Genomic DNA, 24149 nt, shown 5'->3' with positions numbered 1-24149 from the left:
CCTCCTCTGGGAGACCCTCTGACCACCTCCGCCTATTCTCTACCCTGGTCTTGTGTTTGCTTCCTTCCTGGCTCACATCACTGTGGGAAAGTACTTTATCTACTGCTTCACAAGATTTCTCTATAATTCTCCCACTTGAGTGAAGACAAGCGCAGATAAACTTGTCTCCCACTCAAGGGAAGATGAACTCAGGGAGGACAGGGGCCGCATCTGCCTGGTCACACCCCACTCCCAAGACCCTTCCATTGACCACGGCCTACACACAGTAGGTGCTCAGTACATGGCTATGGCTGGAGCCTAGCACGCCCAGGGGAGGGAAAGATGGAAGTAATTCCCTGGAGAGTTGTCTATTTCCCTTCTCCCCGCAACACATAAATTATAAGCTCTATGAAAAGGCATAAATTAAGTCTAACTTGTTCAGCATAGCACCCCAACACCTTGCCAGTGCCTGGCATCCCAGACGCCTGATAAATACCTGTTAAATACATGTTTTCATTCCAAGTATGCCAGGGTTTTCTGTAATCACACAGGAACAACAACATCCAGTGCGACGGTTTGGCCGCAGTGAATGGAATCACGGTGGATGTGACTCAGTTCCCCAAACACAACTCCCTAATGGCACAGAGTTGATAGAGATCTTAAATTAAATATACTCTAGACGTGGCTTATCTGACAACTGGAGAAAGGGGAGGATGGAAGAATCTTATCTCCTGTGTTAATTTCTCCCTCAACAGAGACATGAAAGCCTCCAAGAAGAACAGAAGATGCGCGGGGCCCCGGAGTCGGACTCTCAGGGTTCAGATGCCGGATGGAGTCATTTAAGCTCTCCGAGACTTCGTGTTCTCTTCTGCAAAATGGGCACATGTGCAGTAAAGGATTAACTTTGCCCATAGGTTTGGCCCTTTGCCCCCAGCTTCTGGGGAGTAAATTCTAAGCCCTTGGACTGTTCTGCCCTGATAAGTGTCTTTATTTACCTGGGACCATGAGCTGCACCAGATAGTCTATGCTAAGGATGTCATTTATGGTGGGGGGCCTTGGACATGCGAGATCAGCTCAACCTCTGGAGGGGCTGGAGACTAAGGCCAGCCACACGGGTGGTCAGCCTGCCCACGTGACTGACTTACAGTAAAAATCTGGACGTCAAGGTTCAGGTGAGCTTCCCTGGTTGGCAATACTCTGTATGTTGTCACATGTCGTTGCTGGGAGAAGTTAGCGCTGTCCGCACAACTCCACTGGGAACGGACCACCGGAAGCTTGCACCTGGATCTCTTCTGGATGCTGCCGGTGCACCTCTTCCTCGGCTGATTTTAATCTGTATCCTTCACTGTAACGAACCATAACCGTGAGTGTAACGGCTTTTCTGAGTTCTATGAGTCCTTCTGGTGAATAATCAAACCTGAGGTGGTCTTGGGGACTCCTGGACCTTGCAGCACAATAACACACCTCCCTCATTGGGTATCAAGATGAAATGAGGGGCCCGGCCAGTGGCGTAGTGGTTAAGTTTGCATGCTCCACTTCGGCGGCCCGGGGTTCATGGGTTCGGATCCTGGGTGTGGACCTACACACCGCTCATCAAGCCATGCTGGGGTAGCATCCCACGTACAAAATAGTGGCAGAGTGCCACAGATGTTAGCTCAGCGACAATCTTCCTCAAGCAAAAAGAGGAAGATTGGCAACAGATGTTAGTTCAGGGCCAATCTTCCTCACCAAAAAAAGCCCAACAACGACAATAATAAACCAACAAAAACTTTAAAAAAAAAAAAAGAAAAGAAATGAGACAATGCGTGTAAATCCTCAGCACAGGGCCTGGCCTGGAATAAGTGCTCAACAAGTCTGGACTTCTCTGGTGTCTCCTGTTTGGCGTGGTGGCTAAGTGAGGAGACCCAAGCTTGCCTGCCTGGGCTGAAATCCCGGCGCTACCACACCCCGCTGTGGGACCTCACACTAAGCCTTTCCCCCTCTGGACCTTGGTTTCCTCCTCTAAAAGTCGTGCTGTCATAGAGATGAGCTACTGGACACAAATCCCTGAAGGCAGTCCTGGCACACGACCCACGCTCCCTGTGCTGGTTTTTATTATTGAAACAAGAGCTGAACTCTGAGTCAGAGGATCCCAGGCCCAGCTCTAATTCTGGTACCAGTCAGCCGCATGACCTCCAGCATTTGGCCTCCCAGAATCCCCTTTCGCTGTTGGGTGGCTGGCAGACTGAAATCCACGCTTCTGCAGAAGGCTCTCTCACTTCCGAAGTTACCCAATACCACCAGGTTTCTTATCAGTCTACTCGGCTGGGAAATGCCCGAAGCCTGATGCAAGACATAAAAACATGATTTATTTACCTGTCAGAAACGTCAAGCGCAGGGCTTGGCTGGTCCTTGTTTGACCTGAAGGGGAGGATCCGTGGGAACACCAGGTTGAACACAGACAAGACAGATGGCCTGCGGGAGAGGAGGGACAGGGAAGCAGGGTGGTATACAGCTGTATACCTATAATACAGCTGCTGCTGGTCTACCTTCCTTCGTTCAGTCCATTATATTTATTTGGAGTGCCCACCCTGTGCAGTGACCAGAACAGGGAAAGACCCACAAAAAACAAGTAAAGAAATAAATAGGGCCAGCCCTGTGGCGTTGTGGTTAAGTTCACATGCTCTGCTTCGGCAGCCCACATTCGCAGGTTCTGATCCCAGGCGTGGACCTATACCACTCATCAGCCACGCTGTGGCAGTGACCCACACACAAAATAGAGGAAGATTGGCACAGATGTTAGCTCAGGGCTAATCTTCCTCAAGCAAAAAAAAAAAAAAAAGAAAGAAAGAAAGTAATCTCAGATAATGATCCAGCTCTGAAGAAAAGAGAGCAATGAGATATAAAGAGTTTGCATTGGAGAAGGTCAGTGTTAAAAGATAATTTTCAAAAAAGATAACATCACGACTCTCATACAGATAAAAAAAAATGAACCTATGTTAAAGATTTTATTTAACTCATTATTAATGAGGGAACCAGGCAGATGTTACAACCAGTTCAAAGGAGATATCAAAGAACAGATACATTTATAGAAGAGAAATGTTGAAATGAATTTGCAAATAGACACGGAACTGGCTTCTTCCGCAGTGGGGCATGGAAGTCAATTGAACTGCCCCTGACACAATTTATTTGCACTTCCAAAGCCAGGAATCATTTGCATTGCCATAGGTTCTCTACAAGTTACGACACTATAAAACAGCTCAGAGGCAATGAAAGACTGGATCAGATAGCAAGGAAGGGTGTCCTGTGAACAATGTAGTTTTCCAGTGGAGACATGCAGTCATCTTTTTTTGCTTATTCCAAATTTCCTTATGTCAGGTAAAACGTCGCTAAGAAGTGACATTTGAGCCAAGATGGTGTGTCAAGGAGTCCCATGCAGAGATCTGGGGAGGGGCATCCCCAGCAGAGGGCATAGTAGATGCAAAGATCCCCAAGTGGGGAATGAGTTTGGTGTGTTTAAGGAACCAAAAGAAGGTCAATGAGGCTGGGGCCAGTGACAAGGCAGCAAGTGGTGGGCACAAGGTGAGAAGAGCAGGCAGGGGCCAGAGAAAAAAGTGCAGACTGGGATTTTATCTTAAGCATGAAGGGAAGCCCTGGAGAACTCTGAGCAAGGAAGGGACAGGATCTCACTCAGGTTTTAAAAGAATCTTCCTGGCTGCCAAGGCTAGAGCGATTTAAAAATGACTGTAGGCAAGAACCTAAACTTAGGAAGAAATTCTCCTTAGGAGAGTTCAGGAAACAATCCTGGAGCCAGAAGCTGGGAAGAAGGACTGACAATAACAGGGCTCCTGCCTGCTGGCGGGAATGAGATGAACTAAACCACTTTGGGAACCTGATAGAATCTACTGAAACCAACATCTTCCTACCCTATGACCTCCAGCAATTCCACTCCAACAGACATGCGAGCACATGGGCACCAAAGACGTGGACAAGACTGTTCACTGCAGCACCATTACTTCCTAAAACTGGAAACTACTCCAATGCCCATCAATAGTAGAATGGATACAGTGGTTTATTCATCCAATGGACTCTTATACTGCAATAAAAAGGGATGAACTGCTGGTATGTGTAACAACACAGATGAATCACAGACACATTTTGCTGAGTGAAAGAAGCCCCCGACTTAGAAGAGTATATACTCTTTGATGGCGTTTACAGGAAGTTCAAAACAAACAAAACCAGCTCTTGGGTTTGGAAATCCACATAGTGGTTACTTTCTGCGAGGAAGACAAGAGTAATGAATGATTGAGAAGAAGCCCATGAAGGGCTTCCAAGGAGCTGATGTTCTATTTCTTGTCCTGGGTGGTAGCTACAGGAGTGTTTGCTTTGGAACAATGATTGAGCCATACACTAGAGCTGAAGAGAAAAACCATGAGGTGCTTTGAAATGGATCCCCAAATTACTAGGTTCCTTCAACAGAAAACTGGATGTTGTCTAGTGTACTCTTCAGGATTATTTTATTTTATGCAACTTTCATCGTCTTTGAGCTATTTTACAACTCTGTAAGTTGTTGAATACTGATAATAATGCAAATGATTCTTGTCCCGAAAAATGCACATGGTGTCCAGTGGAGTTGCAGTGGGTTACCAACCTATGGATATTGACCAATTTTGTATCTATTAAGCCAATTCATTCCAGCATTCCTGACTGCCAATACGTGTCCTCTCTTGAATTCTCCTTCAAACCGACTGTAACGTCTTACTGGTTCCCTCATTAGTTGAGTTAAATAAAATCTCTGACACGTGTTCATTTTATATTTGTATCAACGTCATGATTATACCCTTTTTAAAAAATTTTCCTTTAACAAGATCTCTCTGTTTTTCTGTATGTATGGTAGACTTCAATTAAAAAAAGTTAAATAAAAAGAGTTAAATTTTAAAGGGCAGGAAAGGGCGCTGCGGTTCTGTCTAAGGCTGCTATCATTGGCCCTTCAATTCCTGGATGGGACGGGGCCAGGCCAACTGCCAAGGCCCACAGTATCCCCAGGGCGGGTTGGCAAAGAATGACAGGATAATTTCCCTGGCCTGGAATCTGAGCCGGGCCTGCAGCCTTGGAGCCAGAGGAGCAGGAGGCTGCCCACTGCTAACTTCATTCACTGAATTCGAAAGCGAGAGCCGTGTCCCTCTCCTCGGGCAGGCTGGTCCCTGCTCCTCCCGCCTGCTGGATGCTGAACCTGCTGCTGCCTTCCTCCGGTTCCCAGCAGGGGGGGAGCGCTATTATTATTTGATTAATTCACAAAACAAAGACCTGGCTTGGGCAACTGGGCTTGAAGTAAGGTTCTCCAAGGGTGAGTAAATCTGAAACTAGAGCAGAGGAATAAACCGGGGAAGGAGAAGTGGTTGTCTCTGACATTTAGCACCATCCTCGCCGGGAAATTCCTGCCTCTGCCCTTATATGAAGTAAAAACATGCAAAATCGACCTTGCAAGAGACCAGGGGCGGTGGGTGGGTGGTGGACAACTGTCCCTCCTTCAGTACCCGCTCCAATACTCCTCCTTGAGCTTCTGACCCCAATGAAGATTGACAAACTATTGGGAGAAAGATGTGGGTTTCGGTTTTGCCCCCTCACTTCTGCAACCCAGCTGAGGCGGCCCCTAACTTGCCCGTCCCAGCCTTGACACTCCATCCCCAAAGCTGATGCCCCCCCATTCCATGAGGAGTGGGCAGGCCCCCAGGACTGTGCGTGGTTGTGGGGGGACAGCGCCCAGGCCTCCTCCTCGCCCGCCCTCCCCCACTCAGCTTCATCACCTTCTGCCTTACAAACCCATAAAAGTCTGAAACAAAAGCCCTGCAGGGAACCGCCAAGCCCCCCCCACCCCCTCCACCCCCCGGGGAAGTGGCAACAGCCAGCTATTGTGGACATTCAACCAGCCCCTGGAGGCCTCACTTCCCACTCCCAAGAGCTTTCAAAGTATTTCTTAAAACGTGGATCTCAGCCTGGAAAGGAGGCAGCAACTGTGCTGCTAAGGAAAATGAGATTTTCTCCATATCCTCACAATTCAATATCTTGTGACCAGGACCCCTGTCCTTGGAAAACTAGAAATCAGGGGCCGGCCCGGTGGCTTAGCGGTTGAGTGCGCGTGCTCCGCTGCTGGCGGCCCGGGTTCGGATCCCGGGCGGGCACCGACACACTGCTTCTCTGGCCATGCTGAGGCCGCGTCCCACACACAGCAACTAGAAGGCTGTGCAGCTATGACATACAACTATCTACTGGGGCTTTGGGGGAAAAATAAATAAAATTAAAAAAAAAAAAAAAAACTAGAAATCAAGCATCTCTCAGTCAACTTGAGCCCTAATTTGTTTTAAGGACCCCTCTAAGAAAAACAATCAGTGTTCCGTTTCCTCCCAACGTTCTGGAAATCCTTCCCAAGACGGAAAATTCCAGGAGCCTGAGGAAGGAGGGAGCGACTCTGGCTGGACACCGCCTGAGAGGTCAGCCCCTCCCAGAGCACTCCCACACCCAGTCCAGCCTCACACTTTAGGGCCCCTCTTCCCACTTAGATGTGAGGTTTCAGGATTCTGACAGAAAATATTTGGTTTCTGCTCCAAGGGGCATGGGGATGCTTATCACTCCATTGGCCTCTCCCAATTCCCACAATAACCAATAAACCTTTTTGAATGGCCTGGATAAGGGACATTTACCAGACAACTGCTGGGGACACCCCCACCCTCAGGCTCAGCAGCTATCCGGAAGCAGTTCCCAGAGCAAACATGAAAGGTCAGCCTCCTCCCTCCCCTCCAGAGCAGGTCTCAAGGGTCACTCAGGCGCCAGAGAGCCAGGTGGGTGTCAACATCTCTCAACTCCTCCCTGGCCCCTTCTTTGGTAAGATTAACTGCGTTAGCCCTGGGACCCCCAAGTAAGAATGGTGACCAGAAGGATGACAATAGATTGATTCTGCTGAAAGCCAAGGCCTAAACCTCAGCTTGCAGGAGAGAACTGTGTAGGGAGAAACAAAAGTTTTCCTCGACCCTCTTAGGGTTCCTGGCTGGATCTGCAAATTAAAAATAAATAAACTGGGGCCGGCCCAGTGGCACAAGCCGTTAAGTGCTCACGCTCTGCTGCAGCGGCCCAGGGTTCGCTGGTTCAGATCCTGGGCGCACACCGACACACCGCTTGTCAAGCCATGCTGTGGCCGCATCCCATATAAAGTAGAGAAAGATGGGCACAGATGTTAGCCCAGGGCCAGTCTTCCTCAGCAAAAAGAGGAGGATTGGCATCAGATGTTAGCTCAGGGCTGATCTTCCTCGCAAAAAATAAATAAATAAATAAATAAATAAACTGATAATGACTCGGGGGCCGGCCCCCTGGCGTAGCGGTTAAGTGCACGCACTCCGCTGCTGGCGGCCCGGGTTCGGATCCCGGGCGCGCGCCAGTGGACCGCTTGTCAAGCCATGCTGCCGCGGCGTCCCATGTAAAGTGGAGGAAGATGGGCACGGATGTTAGCTCAGGGCCAGTCTTCCTCAGCAAAAAGAGGAGGATTGGTGTGGATGTTAGCTCAGGGCTGATCTTCCTCACACACACACACACACACACACACACACAAAAACCTGATAAAGACAGATTAACAGGAGAAAAGCATTCACATTTATTTAATATAAACTTTTCAGGACACGGCAGCCTTTGTAAGGAAATGAAGACCCAGAAAAATGGTTAAACCTGAGTATTTTTATGCTAGGTTTGATGAAGAGTGGAAATTCGTGGAGAAATACAATAGGGCAAAGAGTATGAGGTAAGTGCAGTAAACTGGGGGACACTCGGCAAGATTCCTCTCAGTGTCCCTCTGTCTTAAAGATAAGGATGCTCCTTTCCTCCAGTACAGGGAGGGCACCTCTCACATGAGGGTCTTATGACCTGCTTCAGGGGAGAGTCAGAGAGTCCTTCCTGCACCTGCCATTTCTCAGTTTATTTCAGCTTAAAATATTCAATATGCCAAGGTGCCATATTGTGGGGGAGCATGTCTGAACCCCATCAGCCAGCTCCAGGCCCAGTGGAGCAAAAAGGCTGAGAAGCCAAGTTTAACTTGAGAAACAGCCATGCTCTCTTGACCGGACTTCCCAGAAATCTCCTCGGGGGCCCCCTCCTGGCAGAGTTCAAAGGGAACTGAGAGCAGCCACCCCAGCTGGCTGAGGCTTGGAGAGATTCTGAGCGAATGAACGGAGAATTTCTGAATGAACCAGCTGAGGCGAGAAAAATCATGAACAGAGGAGGGAAGAGAACTCACTTGGGGTTTTTAAAGGATTGCTGTGGCTGCTAGGTTGAGAATGGCCTGGAAGGGGGTGAGGGAAGACGCCAGGAGACCAGCTGAGAGCCTCATATCACCATCCATTCAGGAGACAGGTGTCTCCCGCACACACCTGGCCTCCTCACCTCCCAGTCTTGCCTTTTCACAGAGTCTGCACTCTGCTCTCCCACCTACTACTTCCTATGTGCTCTGCAAGGCCCAGCGAAGTTATTGTTCTCCAAGCTTTCCAGGACGAACACTGCATGCCCCCGACTTGTCGTTAGATATTCTTTAAGCATTTGATGCTTCAGTGCCACAAAGCAAGCCTGCAAATGAGAGCGGAGGGAAGAAGCAGACTGAAGTTGGGAGACACATCCTGGCCCCAGTTTTGCTGCTAACCAGCTCGGGCAGATCACCTCATTTCCCTGTATTTGCCTTTCCACACCACTGTTATGGCGGAGTTGTGTCCCCCCAAATTAACATGTGGAAGTCCTAACCCCCAGTACCTCAGAATGTGACCTTATTTGAAGATAGGGTCTTCACAGAGGTAATTAAGTTCAAACAGGGTCATTAGGGTGGGCCCTAATCTAATCTGATTGGTATCCTTATAAGAGGAAGTGAGGACACAGACCCACACAGAGGGAAGACCATGTAAAGACACGGAGAAGACAGCCTTCCACAAGCCAAGGAGAGAGGCCTCAGAAGGAACCAGCCCTGCTGACACCTTTTTTTGTGTGTGTGTTTTTTTTTTTGTGAGGAAGATCAGCCCTGAGCTAACATCCATGCCAATCCTCCTCTTTTTGCTGAGGAAGACTGGCCCTGGGCTAACATCCGTGCCCATCTTCCTCCACTTTATGTGGGACGCCGCCACAGCATGGCCTGACAAGCGGTGCATCAGTGCACCCCCGGGATCGAACCCCGGGGCCGCCAGCAGTGGAGCTCGAGCACTTAACTGCTACGCCAAGGGGCCAGCCCCCTGCTGACACCTTAATCTCAGATTTCTAGCCTCCAGAACCGTGAGACAATAAATTTCTATTGTTTAAGCCACTCAGTCTGTGGCACTTTGTTATGGCAGCCCCAAGAAACTAATTTACCTGCAAAATGGGGACTTAGGACCCATGGCTCCTAATACCCCTTGAGAGTAAAAACTAGACGTCTTGATTCTAACTGTTCCATTTTATCTCTATGTGTGCCTTTTTTCCCCAAAAAAAGTTGCCATCGTTGAAAGTCAAGGAACTTCAAAATCCCAGCGGAGTGCTGGGCACATGGTAGCTCCCAATAAATGCTTACTGAATGAGTAACAGAACGAGAGTGCAAAGTAGCAGGGAGGACCCTTAGTTCTGCGAAATATAGTGGACACTCATTCAACAAATGTGCATTGTGCACCTGCTATGTGCTGGGCCCTGTTCTAGGTGCTGGGGTCACAGCGGTGAACAGGAACTGTCCTCTCTGCTTTCATGGAGGTGACATTCTAATATGGGGGGAGGAGGAACAAACCATAAACACATAAATAAGTAAATTATGTAATATTGCTAGTCGGTCAGCCCCAACCCCTCACTGAACAGCTACCTTGCGCCAGGAGCTGCCCCACAGGTGAACAAGGCCACTCTCCTGTTGCAGCTGCAGCCCCAAGCAACCACTCTGTCGGTTTTCTAGGGCTGCCATGACAAAGTACACAAACTTGGTGACTTAAAACAGCAGAGATTGATTCCCACAGTTCTGGAGGCCAAATCAAGGTGTCAGGAAGGCTGTGCTCTTTCTGAAGGCCCTAGGGGAGGATTCTTCCTTCCCTCTAGTTTCTTGTGGTTGCCAGCTATCCTCGGCACTCCTTGGCTTGTAGATGCATCCCTCCAATCTCTGCCTCCATCATGATGTTCTCCCTTGTGTCTCTGGTCCAAATTTCCATTTTCTTATAAGGATACTAGTCATCAGATTAGAACCTACCCTAGGGACCGGCCTGGTGGCGTAGTGGTTAAGTGCGCGTGCTCCGCTTTGGCGGCCTCAGGTTAGCAGGTTCGGATCTCGGGCGTGGACCTATGTACTGCTTATCAAGCCATGCTGTGGCAGGCGACCCACATATAATGTAGAGGAAGATGGGCATGGATGTTAGCCCAGGGCCAATCTTCCTCAGCAAAAAGAGGAGGATTGGCATTGGATGTTAGCTCAGGGATAGTCTTCCTCATCAAAAAAAAAAAAAAGAAGAAGAACATACCCTAATCCAGTGTGACCTCATTTTACCTTGATTACACCTGCTGGGATCCTGTTTCAAATAAGGTCCCATTCACAAGTACCAGGGGTTTGAACGTATCTTTTGGAGGGACACGAGTCAACCCACAACAGCCACCATCTTGCTTTGCCCACTCAGAGCGAGCAAGACTGCGGCAGAATTTAAAGGTGAGGAATGTCCCTCTCCACTCCATTTGTGGAATCCAATTAATTCTGTTAATCATTTTTGGATCTTTTTTTTAACTGAGCTAGAAGAAAATTATCCCAGCTAAGTCAAAATTTGGGGGTCTCGGGATAAAATCCTTTTTTTTAATTGGATCTCTCCTACTCAGCATTTCATTATGATAATTTTTGAACACACAGAAAAGGCAGAAGAGTACAGTGAACACTCATGTGGCCACCACCTAGATCCTACTTAGACTGTTGATCTATTGCTCCAGGCATTTTGGATTGTCTCTCTTTCTGGTTTGTCCCTCTATTGGTCAACATTTCCTTTAATCCCAGGTTGCTCCAGATCTATCATGAGCCGCCTAAGAAGACATGGGGGTGGGATTCGGGACCCAGTGTGTGCATGGAGCTGGTTGTTTGCAGGGTCTGTTCACGCACAGATGGGAGGCCCTCATGACACCCAACAGAAGCAGACAAGAGCAGAACACACAACTGGTTAAACCTCCACAGGGACTCTCAAGGGTGCCAGAGGGGCCTGGAGGCCCTGGCCCTCTTCAGAAGGCCTCACACAGGAATGCCAAGGCCAGGGCAAATGTCCTAAGTACAAAAGTCACTCAACTCTGAGAACCTTCGAGGACCACCCCCGAGCTCTTTTTTAAACCTTAAAAAGAAAAGAGAAAACAGGAATTGAGAAGCAGGTTTTCTTCCCTGTTTTGACAACCTACATCCCATTCTTCCTACACACACATAGCCCTACACACATAGCTACACACTAGTACACACACCCCTATACAAACCCTGTACACATATGCCCTTCACACACACCATTACACACACACACACACACACACACACACACACAGAGTAGGGGGTCCTGTCTTGGATATTTTTAGAGAAAGTAGTTTCATTGGGATCTTTTCAGTTGAGCTCAAATTTCATTTCTCCATTTGGGAAAATCACATTTCAAAATTGCTTTTGCTCAATAGATTGGAAGCGCTGGGAAGTGGCCAAATCACAGCCCCCGCAAGGTTTCACCACCATTTTATTTATTAACACCCTCCCTCTCTTGCAAATGAGAAATTGTGAAATCCTTTTTAAACTAAGGGCTCTTATACCTACTAAGCCGGTTTTTCAAAAACAGAAACCACTGACCCACTCACTGGTTTTCTTTGATTGTTAGAGGTCAAAGACTAATAAAATATGTTAACTTCAATTGCCAAGCTTCCAAAGCACTTAAAATGCGCCTATCTCAGTGAGATCTGGCACCATCATTACCACATTATAGATGAGGAGACCGACATTCAACCAACCGATTACCAGGCTTGTTGAAAAGCGACCTGATTAGTCAGTTAACAAATACACACAGCACGCTGGGAACCAGGAAACGAATGGTCAGCGAGTTGTGATAGGGAAACACGGCTTTCTTCTTTGCTCTATTAGCAGGAGTGATTTAATCCATTCTAGGGAGGAGTCCCCTCTCCTGGAACAGAATGCACATCTTTGACCATCCTTCCCTCCAAGAAGGGAACCAGTGTTTCTGCTGCCAAGAACCGCCATTTATTGAGTCCTTCCAGAGTCAGGCACGGTTCTAAGACATAGAGCATTCATTTCAGGGGTTCTTACCTAAGGTCCACCTCAAGGTTCAGTGTATAGAATTCAGGAGGTTCTTGAACTTGGAAGGGGAAAAAAATTACATCTTTATTTTCACTAGCTTCTAACTGAAATTTAGCATTTGCTTCTGTAATGAATGTAGGGAACAAGCCACAGCATTATTGTGACTCTGTCCCCAATCGAAATCCCAGATATTTTCATCACAAGACAGTTGTTACAGAAATTTCCTGAGGTCTTTGCATTACTACTTTTGAATTAATTGACCTGCTGCCATTTAATTTCTAATAAAGCAGTGCTTATAGTACTACATCATACATTTGCTTAATATTTTGGTAACTGAATTTTGACATCATTTTTTTCTGTAAAGCACCTTTTTTATTATTTTGACTTGGGGTAAAATACATGTAACATATAATTTACCGTCTTAACCATTTTTAAGTGCACAGTTCAATGGTATTAAGTACATTCACATTGTTGTGCAACCATCACCACCACCCATCTCCAGAACCTTTTCCATCATACAAAATGAAACTCTACACCCATTAAATAATAACTCCCATTCGCCTCTCCCCCAGGCCCTGGCAACCACCATTCTGTCTCTATGAATTTGACTACACTAGGGACCTCATAAAAGTGGAATCATACAATATTTGTCCTTTTGTGATTGGCTCATTTCACTTAGCATAATGTCCTCAAGGTTCATCCATGTTGTAGCGTGAGTCATAATTTCTTTCTTTTTTTAAGGCTGGATAATATTCCATTGTATATATACGCCACATTTTACTTATTTATTCATCTGTCGATGGACACTTGGGTTGGATATAATTAGTTTTCTCTGTAATCCCATGTATTTTATTATATGCTTTTAAAAGTGTTGTTTTGAGAAGGGGTCCGTCAGCTTCACCAACCCTCAGAGGGATCCATGTCTCATATACAAAAGATGAAGAAGCCCTGTGAGACAGACGTTAGGAAATGGGCTCAGAGAAGTTAAGACATTGCCCAAGGTCACCCAGCTGGGATTCAAGCCTAGCTCAGTCAGACTCCAGAGCCCACCTGTACAGTGTGACTTCCCATTCACTGCGAATGACTTAGACTCTGTTTCAATGGGCATTTGGGGTTTTGCCAGATGGCCCTCCATTGGCACTGTGAAGGATATAAAGACGTACCACGTCACAGCACCGAAGCCCAGGGCTCGGGTCAGTGTTTGCAGGAGGAAGGTCCAGCCCTCCCTCCACTCCCATTTCTTGAGCAGTGCCCATTGTGTCCGAGTCTTCACTCTGCCTCTCAGACCCCGTGGTGAGGCCCCCAGGACCCCTGGGTGAGACCCAAGGGGACCTCTGATGCCTCCTAATGTGCTGAAACCCCAGATCTGGGACAGTGGGGAGCGTGCACCCCATTACACCCCCAAGTCTGTGAGCACACAACAAGAACACCCTCCTTCTCGCCTACCAGCTACAAGAGAGCAATGATTCCAGATCCGGTGTGAAGTCATGTCACATACTTTACACCCAACATAAACTTCTGGGCTCTGCAATTGCTCTAGTCTAGCAAAATTTCCCTTGGAGAAAGCTAAGAACCGAGACTATTCACGCCAGTGCCATGGGAGACCCTCTGGAACATGCTAAAACTCCCGGCGATCGCCACATTATGACTCTTTTTCCCTTTCTCGTGAGCACTGACGGGGTTAACAATAGTGGCTAACACGGTCTGGCACCTTCTATGTGCCAAGCTCTTTAATTCCCCAGCAACCCTATGTGGCAGGGGCTATTACTGCCCATTTTACACAGGAGGAAACAGAGGCCCAGAGTGGTTAGTAATTTGCAAGAAGTCACATGGATGGTGAGTGGCTTGAACTTTGCCCCCAGCTGGTCTGCATGAAGGACATCAGGCCAAGATCTGTGTCGCCTTTCTAGAACATGAGCCTCAAGTTGCAACAAGGGAGGAAGACACGTAAATGTCTGTGAATTTCTTTGTTAAAACTTTTTTTCACCTTGTTTAGAAGACGTGCTAGTTTGATTTCAAGAAGCAAATGAAGGGGCCGGCCCCGTGGCGTAGTGGTTAAGTGCGCGCGCTCTGCTGCTGGCAGCCCGGGTTCGGATCCCGGGCACGCACCAACGCACCGCTTGTCAGGCCATGCTGTCGGGCCATGGTGTGGTGGCGTCCCACATAAAGTAGAGGAAGATGGGCACGGATGTTAGCTCAGGGCCAGTCTTCCTCAGCAAAAAGAGGAGGATTGGCATGGATGTTAGCTCAGGGCTGATCTTCCTCGCAAAAAAAGAAGCAAATGAACAGTTAAGAGCCCAGATTCTAGAAATATTCAAATTCACTAGATATCAGAGAAATGCAAATTGATACGACATTATGAGAGAGCATTTTACACTCATCAGAACGGCAAAAATTAGGGGGGTGGAAATGAGAGAGGTGGAGTGTTGAGGTGGAGTGTTGGCAAAGCCATGCAGAGAGGCAGGAGAGCAAGGAGCTAAGAGTCCAGGTGCCACCACGACTCCAGGGGGAGCTTGCACCCCACCCGGGCATTTCCAAGCTGGTTTTCTTATCTGGAAAATGGAGATGATACTATGTACTTCATAGAACTGTTGTGAGGACTCCAACAGCTGTTGACACCAAGAGCTGGGAAGGGCGCCTTGCCGAGTAAGGGCTCTGGGAATACAGTGCTGGCGACTTTAGGCTCCCAGAGGACAGGACTTCTCTGCTCATTTACTGTAACTCCAGTGCCCAAAATAACTGAGCACTTAGTAAGTGAAGTGCTCATTTAATATTTGTTGAATAAATGAATGCATTTTTGGATGGTATGGGGAGAAGGGGATATCTCCGCATGCTTGATGGAATGCCAAATGGTGAAAAAATTGAAAAATCTTGGAAATTGTGACAACACAGAGGGAAGGAAAATTACGTGTGTGTCCACTCCGTGAGCCAGCTGTCTCACTGAGATGTATCTCAGAGATGTATCTCCCTCTGGATAAGCCAGGGGACAAACCAGGGACATTCAGAGGGGAATGAGCAAGTCGCTGTGGGAAGTCACACAGCAGAACACTCTGCGGTAGTGAGAGGGAATCATCCAGAGCAGGGCTTGGCAAACCTTTCTGTAAAAGGCCAGAGAGTAAACACTTCAGGCTTTTCAGACTGTCATATCTCTCTGTTGCAGCCTTAGACAATATGCAAATGAATTGGCGTGGCTGTTTCAACAAAACTATTTATGGACACCGAAATTTGAATTTCATGTAATTTTTAGGTGTCACAAAATATTATTCTTCTTTTGATTTTTCCCTCTCAACCATTTAAAAATCTTAGCTTGCAGGCTGTACAAAAACTGCCGTGGCCCAGCTTTGGTCCTCGGGCTGTAGTTTGCTAATTCCTGTTCTAGATGTGTATCTAGGGCCGGCCCCGTGGCTTAGCGGTTAAGTGCACACACTCCGCTACTGGCGGCCCGGGTTTGGATCCCGGGCGCGCACCGACGCACCGCTTCTCCGGCCATGCTGAGGCCACGTCCCACATACAGCAACTAGAAGGATGTGCAGCTATGACATACAACTATCTACTGGGGCTTTGGGGAAAAAAAAGGAGGAGGATTGGCAATAGATGTTAGCTCAGAGCCGGTCTTCCTCAGCAAAAAAAGGAGGATTAGCACGGATGTTAGCTCAGGGCTGATCTTCCTCACAAAAAATAAATAAATAAATATGTAGAAACCATTTTTAGCTCACGAGTTGTACAAAATCTGACAATGGGGGGCCAGCCTGGTGGCATAGTGGTTAAATTTGTGTGCGCCACTTAGCCGGCCCAGAGTTCGTGAGTTTAGATCTCAAGCATGGACCTACACACTGCTCGTCAAGCTATGCTGTGGCAGCATCCCACATACAAAATAGAGGAAGACTGGCATGGGTGTTTTCTCAGGGACAATCTTCTTCAAGCAAAAAGAGGAAGATTGGCAACAGATGTTATTAGCTCAGAGCCAATCTTCCTCACCAAAAAAAAAAAAAAAAATCTGACAATGGGCCAGATTTGGCCCGTAGGCTGTACTTTGTTGGCTCCAGGTCTGGAATAATGCCTGGCAGTGTGATGGGTGCCGCATAAATGTCTGGTTTTGCTGAATACACTCACAGAACAACGATGCATGTTTTACAAGGACACGTGCAGCTCTCAGGACAGACAGCAAATACCTGAGTGAGGATCTATGGAGGGAAAGAGAGGGAAGGGGGATTGGGAATAAATGGGGAAAATAACGAAATAAGAGAGACTTTGCCCAGACCAAGGAGGATGGTGGATCATAAACTGAGGAGGGTGATAGACTCAACTCCATTCTTGAGGCTCAAAAAGAAAAAAAAAGTGAGGGCTCCATAGCCAGAGAGCCTAGGTTTGAAATTCTGACACTGCCCTCACTACCTGCTGATCTTGGGCAATGCGTCTGGGCTGCTATAACAGAATACTGTAGACTGGGTGGCTTGTGGACACAGAAATTGATTTCTTACAGTCCTGGAGGCTGGGAAGATCAAGGTGCCGGCAGATTCAGTCGAACTCACTTCTTGGTTCATAGACAGGTGTCTTCTCACTGTGTCCTCACAAGGCAGAAGGGGCAGGGAAGCTCTGTGGGGTCTCTTTTATAAGGGCACTAATCCCATTCATGAGGGCTCCACCCTCATGACCTAATCACCTTCCATAGCCCCACCTCCAAATACGACCACAGTGGGGATTAGGTTTCAACATATGAATTTAGGGGAGACACAAACGTTCAGTCTATAGCAGGCAAGATTGAGCTCTCAAAGGTTCCTTGTAAAATGAGACTAAATACAGTACCTGCTTCATAGGGCTGTTGTGAGGATTAAATGCATCCATACATGTAAAGTGCTTGGAACAGGGTCTGGCACATAGTCAATGGTCAAGAAATGTTATAATGTTGTGGTTGTTTTCTATAAAGATTAGAGAGCAACTTGTCTCCAGGGTTCCAAACAAGGTGACTGATCAGAGGTGATTTGGAGGACTGGCTCTGGAGCCAAGAACCCCAGCTTTGCCACATACTGGCTATGTGACCTCGGCCAAGTTACATGGCCTGTCTGTGCCTCAGTTTCCTCAGCTGGGAAAATGCTAATAATAGTAGTAGTTGCCTCAGAGGGTTGAGAAAAGAATGAAATTACACAAAAGAGAGTCTAGCGCATAAGTGCTCAAATAAATTAGTATGTCATCACTCTGGACCCACAATTTCTGAATAAAAGGAGTCAGAACAACAATCCCTTGTGAAATACCCCGAAAGGTCTAAGGAGTTGGTTGGGCTGCGGACTTTGAGAAAAGATTCCGTTGAGGAAACTTCTAACGTGAAAGACAAGATCAAAACAAACAAACAGAAAATAATTATTCTGACGAAACAGACATAACGTTGTGCAAGAAAACATCAAGGAAACTATCACTAACATCCTCAGAGAGTTAAATAAAAATATTACCTCCATGAAACAAGAACAGTTGCTATAATCAAGGAGAAAACAGAGAATAAGAAAGATCTTTTTGGGGGCTGGCCTGGTTGCACGCTCCACTTCAGCGGCCTGGGGTTCACGGGTTCAGAACCCAGGCATTCACCGACGCACCACTTATCAAGCCATGCTGTGGCGGCGTCCCATATAAAGTAGAGGAAGATGGGCAAGGATGTTGGCCCAGGGCCAATCTTCCTCAGCAAAAAGAGGAAGATTTGCAACAGATGTTAGCTCAGGGCTAACCTTCCTCACAAAAAAAAAAAAAAAAAAGAAAGAAAGAAAGATCTTTTGGAAAATAAAAACATAGATGCCAAAATAAAAAATCCAATAGAAGGATTGAAGGTAAAGTTGAAGAAATTTCACAGAAAGTAGAATAAAAAAAAAAATTTTCACAACAGAAGAAAAAAGCTTTTTTGAAATAGTGGGTCATTGCAGGAGATTCAATAGCTAACTATTAGGAGTTCCAGAGAGAGGGAACCAAGAAAACAGTGAGGAAGAAATCGTCAAAGTAATAATACAACAAACTTTTCCCAAATTGAAGGACAAGAATATTCAGAATGAAAAGATCACCATATGTCCAGAACAATGAATGAAAAAAGATCTCTAGGAAGACTATGTCACCGTCTTGAATTTCAGAATAGGAATGATAAGGAAAAGACTATGAAAGATTCCAGAGAGAAAACGCCGTTTATGAGAATGACCAAGAATGCAATGGACTGGGCCGGCCCGTGTCTTAGCGGTTAAGTGCTCGTGCTCCGCTGCTGGCGGCCTGGGTTCGGATCCCAGGCACAAACCGACGTGCCGCTTCTCCAGCCATGCTGAGGCCGCGTCCCACATGCAGCAACTAGAAGGATGTGCAGCTATGACATACAACTATCTACTGGGGCTTTGGGGGAAAAAAATAAATAAATAAATAAAATTATAAAAAAAAAAAAGAATGCAATGGACTTCTCAAAAGCAACAAGAGAAACTAGAGGGCAATGGAAAAATATCTTCAAAGTGCTGAGAAAAAATGACTTTCAACCTAAAAGTCTACATACAACCATCCTATCAGTCAAGTGTGAGAGTGGAATAAAGCCGTTTTCAGACATGAAAGACATGCCTTCATGCCTTTCAAAGACATGTCATCCAGGATGACAGCTGATTCGAGTCCCAGAAAGCAACCTGGGAAATGAGGTCTGAAGGCTCCAAGAAATTAAAAAATGGAAATGAGAATTACTCAACAGATTTGACTATAAGGAAAACCTTGAGAGATTTATACAGCTTTTGGTGGGTATAGGGAGATTTAGATGTTCAAAGAGAAATAAACAAATAAAAAAAAACAAGGCAATTATTAACGCCAGGAAAAATAAAAAGTTGCACAAGAAAGGATACTTCCTGGCTCAGTATTGAATAAAATTTATGTAGTCATAATAATGAAAACTCCGAATGTGTATTTAACCAAAAATAGTGATATAAGTATATTAAGAAGATGGAGGAAAAGATAATGAAGTCTGTGTGAGCTAAAAATCCTCACTGATCATAATAGGAAATCAACAGATAATCTCTAAACTGGATGAATCAAAATACCACAGAATAGATTTATTATTTAAAAATACGTAGGTAGGGCCAGCCCCGTGGCTTAGCGGTTAAGTGCACGCGCTCCACTGCTGGTGGCCCGGGTTTGGATCCCTGGCGCACATCGGACACACCGCTTCCCCGGTCGTGCTGAGGCCACGTCCCACATGCAGCAACTAGAAGGATGTGCAGATATGACATGCAACTATCTACTGGGGCTTTGGGGGAAAAAAATAAATAAATAAAATTATAAAAAAATAAATAAAAATAAAAATATGTAGGTAGGGCCGGCCCCGTGGCTTAGCGGTTAAGTGCGCGTGTGCGTGCTCTGCTGCTGGCGGCCTGGGTTCGGATCCTGGGCGCGCACCAACGCATCGCTTCTCTGGCCATGCTGTGGCCACGTCCCACGTACAGCAACTAGAAGGATGTGCATCTATGACATACAACTATCTACTGGGGCTTTGGGGTAAAAAATAAATAAATAAATAAATAAATAAAAATATGTAGGTAAATGCACAAGAAACAACTAAAAGAATGGTTACTTCTGAAAGGGATAGGAAGGGATTGGGAAGAAAAAGGGACTCCAGTTTTTTGTTATTGGTGTTTTTGTTCTAATTGGATTTCTACAAAAATAATTTTAAAAATCTAAGACCGAGGCCAAATAGGGGAAACATATATTAGCAGGTTCTAAGACACTTAAAAGGAAAGTAAATCATGATGAAATAAAAATAGCTTGGTTGGTATTATATTATTTTACCTTTCAAAAATCCTTGTGACAACCAAAGTAGCAATGGGTACACCTAACACCCAGACTCTAGTTTCTAAATGCCTTTTCTGACTCAAAGGAACCAGAGCTCTTTAGAGGAATGGCTGATTCCAGGGCTGGTGCAGAGAAAGTATAAGGTGAGCTTGGAACATCTTGTTGTGCCAAAAAGCAAGAATGTGCTCAAAGACTAACGGGGACACATCAAAGGACCTAGAGCCAGTTTAAAGGGTTTCCCCAGGCCATAATTACGACAATTTGATTAGCAAAAACGCTAATAACTGTAACCTATTGCAAAACATTGAATAAATAAAATCCAAGAGTTCAAAGTGACTATCAAAAAAAAAACAAAAGGAGCTAGCCCTGATGGCCTAGTGGTTAACATTTGGCGCTCTCACTGCTCTGGCAGCCTGGGTTGGTTTCAAGGCCACGTAACCACACCATGTCTGTCACTTGCCATGCTGTGGCGGCAGCTCACATACAAGAACTAGAAGGACTTACAAGTAGGATATACAACCATGCATTGGAGCTTTGGGGAGAAAAAGAAGTGGAAAATTGGCAACAGATATTAGCTCAGGGGGAGTCCTTCCCTGCAAAAAAAAAAAAAAAAAAGGAAACAAATAAAACAAATTTGTTACCATTGGAGGTGATTAATATGTTAACCTATTCTGAAAATTGATAAAAAGTTAAACATTTAGGGGGAACTGTAGTTCATCCCCAGCTGATGAAGGCAAATTCTTCTCTACAAGAGAATGTAGAAGGAATGACAGTATTTAAAAATTTGCCATTTTGCAACCCCCAGTGAATTAACTGAATCAGGCAAGGATCATCAGCAGATGCTAAGACCATTAAGTGAAAGGTTGTGAGGAAGCAGGATACTTGCCTTGTGCCAAAGTATCATCCAGAAATTACTTGCAAAATGCAAAGAGCGAAAATACGCCTTTTCTGTGGAGGGCTCTTGTGATCTCTTAACCAAGAGATCAAATTGAGCATCACTGAAAGTGAGACAACCAGGCATATGTGCACCCGATGGGGTGCAATGGGACACACATGGCTTTACCCACCAAGTGTTCTGGCCATTATGTCTACCTGAATGCGATCATGTCTTTAGACCGCACTTCCAGTATGTAGGAAAAACAGGGAGAGACTTCGGCATGAGTTAAGTTATGCCCTGAGGAACAAATCAGATAAATCCAGAATGTACAACATTCTACAAACAACCTGGCCGGATCTCTTCAAAAAGTCAGTACCTTGGATGGCTAGGTTATTCTAGATTAAAAAAGACAAAAGGACATAATAACCAAACGCAACGTGTGAAACTTACTTGGATCCTGGTTCAAGAAAACAGCTGTAAAAGACATTTTGGGGAACAATTGTGGAAATTTAAATATGGACTAGATATTAGATGATATTAGGAAATAATTGTTAATTTTCTTGGTGTGATAATGGTATTGTGGTTATGTAGGAGAATGTCCTTGTTCTTAGGAGATCCAGGTGGAAATATTTAGGGGTGAAATGTCATGACAACTGCAACTCTTTTGAAACGGTCCAGCAAGAAAAGAGATAGAGCTAGCTCTAGCGAGCTAGCTAGCTAAATAAAGCAAAGATGGAAAATAGCAACAACTGTTGCATCTAGGCGGTGGTTATGCTGATGTTCATTGTACTGTTGCTTCAATTTTTCCACACTTTGAAATTTTTCAAAATAAAAAGCTTGAAAATTAATTGTTGAAAAAATAATGGAACTAGAAAATCACCATTTTGCAACTAATTAGTCAAGAGTCATCAATGAATCCTAAAACCACTAGGTGAAAATTCGAAGACAAACAGAATATTTGGGATGGTCTCAGCGTACCTACCCATAGATCACTTATCAGTTTCAAAAGGGGAAAATGGTAATTTCACAGTGGAGAGTAGCAGCAGAGCCCCCTACCCAGGAGATGAAAGCTGATGTCATCGCTAACGGGACCGACATCAGTGTCTCCCGAGGTGCTACACAAGGTGGACACAGCACTGCTTCCGCGGTATTCTTGCCAAACTTTTATAACCTGTATTATAGTAATGTTAACATTCCTGAATTTGATAATAGTGATATATATTATTGTGATAGATATATATTATTTTATATGTCTATGTAGAGAGAGGGAGCGATAAAGCAAATGTGACAAAATGTTATCAATTCGTGAATCTGGATAAAGGGCACACAGGAGTTCTTTCTACTATTCTTGCAATGCTATCATAAGTTTTAAATTATTTCAGGGTGAAAAATTTTTAGAAAAGTCTAAATTAGACCTAGACCAGTTGGGGAGGCAGCTCCTAATTGTGATGAGCCCTAAAAACAGGGATTAAGAGAAAATCAAATCTTGATAAAATAACGCTACTTTTATTTAAATACCTTTATTACCTTGGTATATCTTCCAGTTTTCAGCAATACTTGTTTACTTTACAGAGCTGAGAGAGCTGAGAATCCAAAGAAGGGCCTGGAAGGTGAGGAGGTCAACCAGTGATCAGGTTGCAAACTGGGGCCTGTTCCCCGATGCTCTGGCTCTCTGTCCAGTACCCCTTCTTTCCAGTTGAGACTCCTCATCCTTATGCTGGAAGCCGGCACCCAGAGAGCTGTTGGGGACCCCTCGGTCCCTCAGCATCTGCCCAGCACTGGCACTCACCTGCTTTATGCTTCCTGGTATTGTTTTCCAGTTATTCTTTGTCCCCACCCCCACCTGGCTTGTAGACTGCTCCACCGGGCTGTGGCTGGCTTTCATTTTTCTTGTGTGTTCTCACACTGTAGTCTTAGCACAGTGCTGGGTAAGGCATAAGAGCTCAGTAAATCCTTTCTGATCCACTATCTTCAGAAAGCATTTAATGAATGCTCAGAAGAGAGGAGATGGGTAAGAACAGATACCTTTTGGCTCCCTAACAATCTTCGGGCTTAATGTGTAAGGGATGTGAACACACAAGCAAACAAACCGAGAGAACTTACAAAACACATTTTAAACAAGTAGAACTTTTGACGATCAGCACTGTAAAGCTGAAACCCAGAGATGAACTCAGTTAGGAGCAGGACGACTCCACTGCCCATCCTCCCTCTGGCCTTATCAATTCTCTTCCTGAAGGAGTTCTTTACCTTCTTCAAGATTGTGTTTGCTGGTCTCCCTAACTCGCCTGAAAACTTCTGGTGGAAGGGACAGCCTTTGTGGTTTTGTCCCTGTGTGACCCTTCTCCAGTTTCTGCATACCCAGCTCTGCCCACTTGCAGCAAGCATCCAAGGCCCCACAGAGCTTCCCACACTAAATGCCTCAGTCTCAATCTTGTCCAGAGTGGTCCAGGGAGGTGGATGGAGCACAGCTTCAGGGTCTGACAAACCTCGGACAGCATTTATGGGCTGGGTGACATTCTTGGGCAAGTGTGTGACCTCAGGCAAATCACATGGCCTCTGAGCCTCGGTTTCTTCTTCCGCAAAATGGAGATCATAAAACTGACTTCTCCCGCAAAATGACTGGTTGGATTGAGACAACACAGACCTCTGTGCTTCACTTTGTGCTTCGAAATGTTAGTGACCATCAGGGGCCATCTGTCCAGCTTCCTCCCCTGTGTGAAGGGCTCCCCCTGGGGGTGGGTCAAGGTCACTCATTCTGTCTGCCTCTACTCCCTGCTCCCTATCTCTCCAAATTGGTTCAGGCATAATCTGGTTAGTATAAACAGCAGGCATCAGAGATGGACTTGCAGGACTTAATATTTATTCCCAGGAGGCTGTGAGAAGCAGGAGGCACCCACTCCAAAGCCAGACGGCCTGGGTTCAAATCCCAGCTCCACCATCTACTAGCCCTGTGAGTTTGGGCAGAGTTACTTAACCTCTGTGCCTCAGTTTCCTTATCTATAACACAGGAATGACAACAATGACACCTACCTTACAGGGCTGATGTGAGGATTAAATGAGTTAATGCATAAATATAGAGCACTTTGCTATTACTGCATTTCATTGAATCTGATACACTAAAAAATTGATTGTCGCCAATTAAACTAGGTCATATCACCAACAGCACTGGAACTGAAATCACTGAAATTCAGAAATGTGAAACAAAAGGCGTGTCTTAAAATAGATGAAGTACAC

The 24149-nt window shown here is 45.7% G+C and overlaps 1 protein-coding gene across 1 annotated transcript in view; it reads right to left on the bottom strand.

Moving 5' to 3' along the window:
* CIROZ (ciliated left-right organizer protein containing ZP-N domains) overlaps positions 1-9904 on the bottom strand; it is an 85255-nt gene extending 75351 nt beyond the window's left edge. The window contains 4 exon segments of the mRNA XM_087445764.1: positions 2136-2151; positions 2346-2406; positions 2408-2433; positions 9809-9904. Coding sequence (XP_087301890.1) covers positions 2136-2151; positions 2346-2406; positions 2408-2433; positions 9809-9904 — 199 coding nt within the window.
* Between the last annotated feature and the right edge of the window lie 14245 nt (positions 9905-24149).

Source organism: Ceratotherium simum, chromosome 22 (assembly GCF_057802395.1).
Source record: "Ceratotherium simum simum isolate JZ-2026a chromosome 22, ASM5780239v1, whole genome shotgun sequence".
NCBI classification, from domain to species: Eukaryota; Metazoa; Chordata; class Mammalia; order Perissodactyla; family Rhinocerotidae; genus Ceratotherium; species Ceratotherium simum.
Note: the sequence above shows the minus strand (reverse complement) of the source record. Positions and strands in the feature narration are given on the sequence as shown.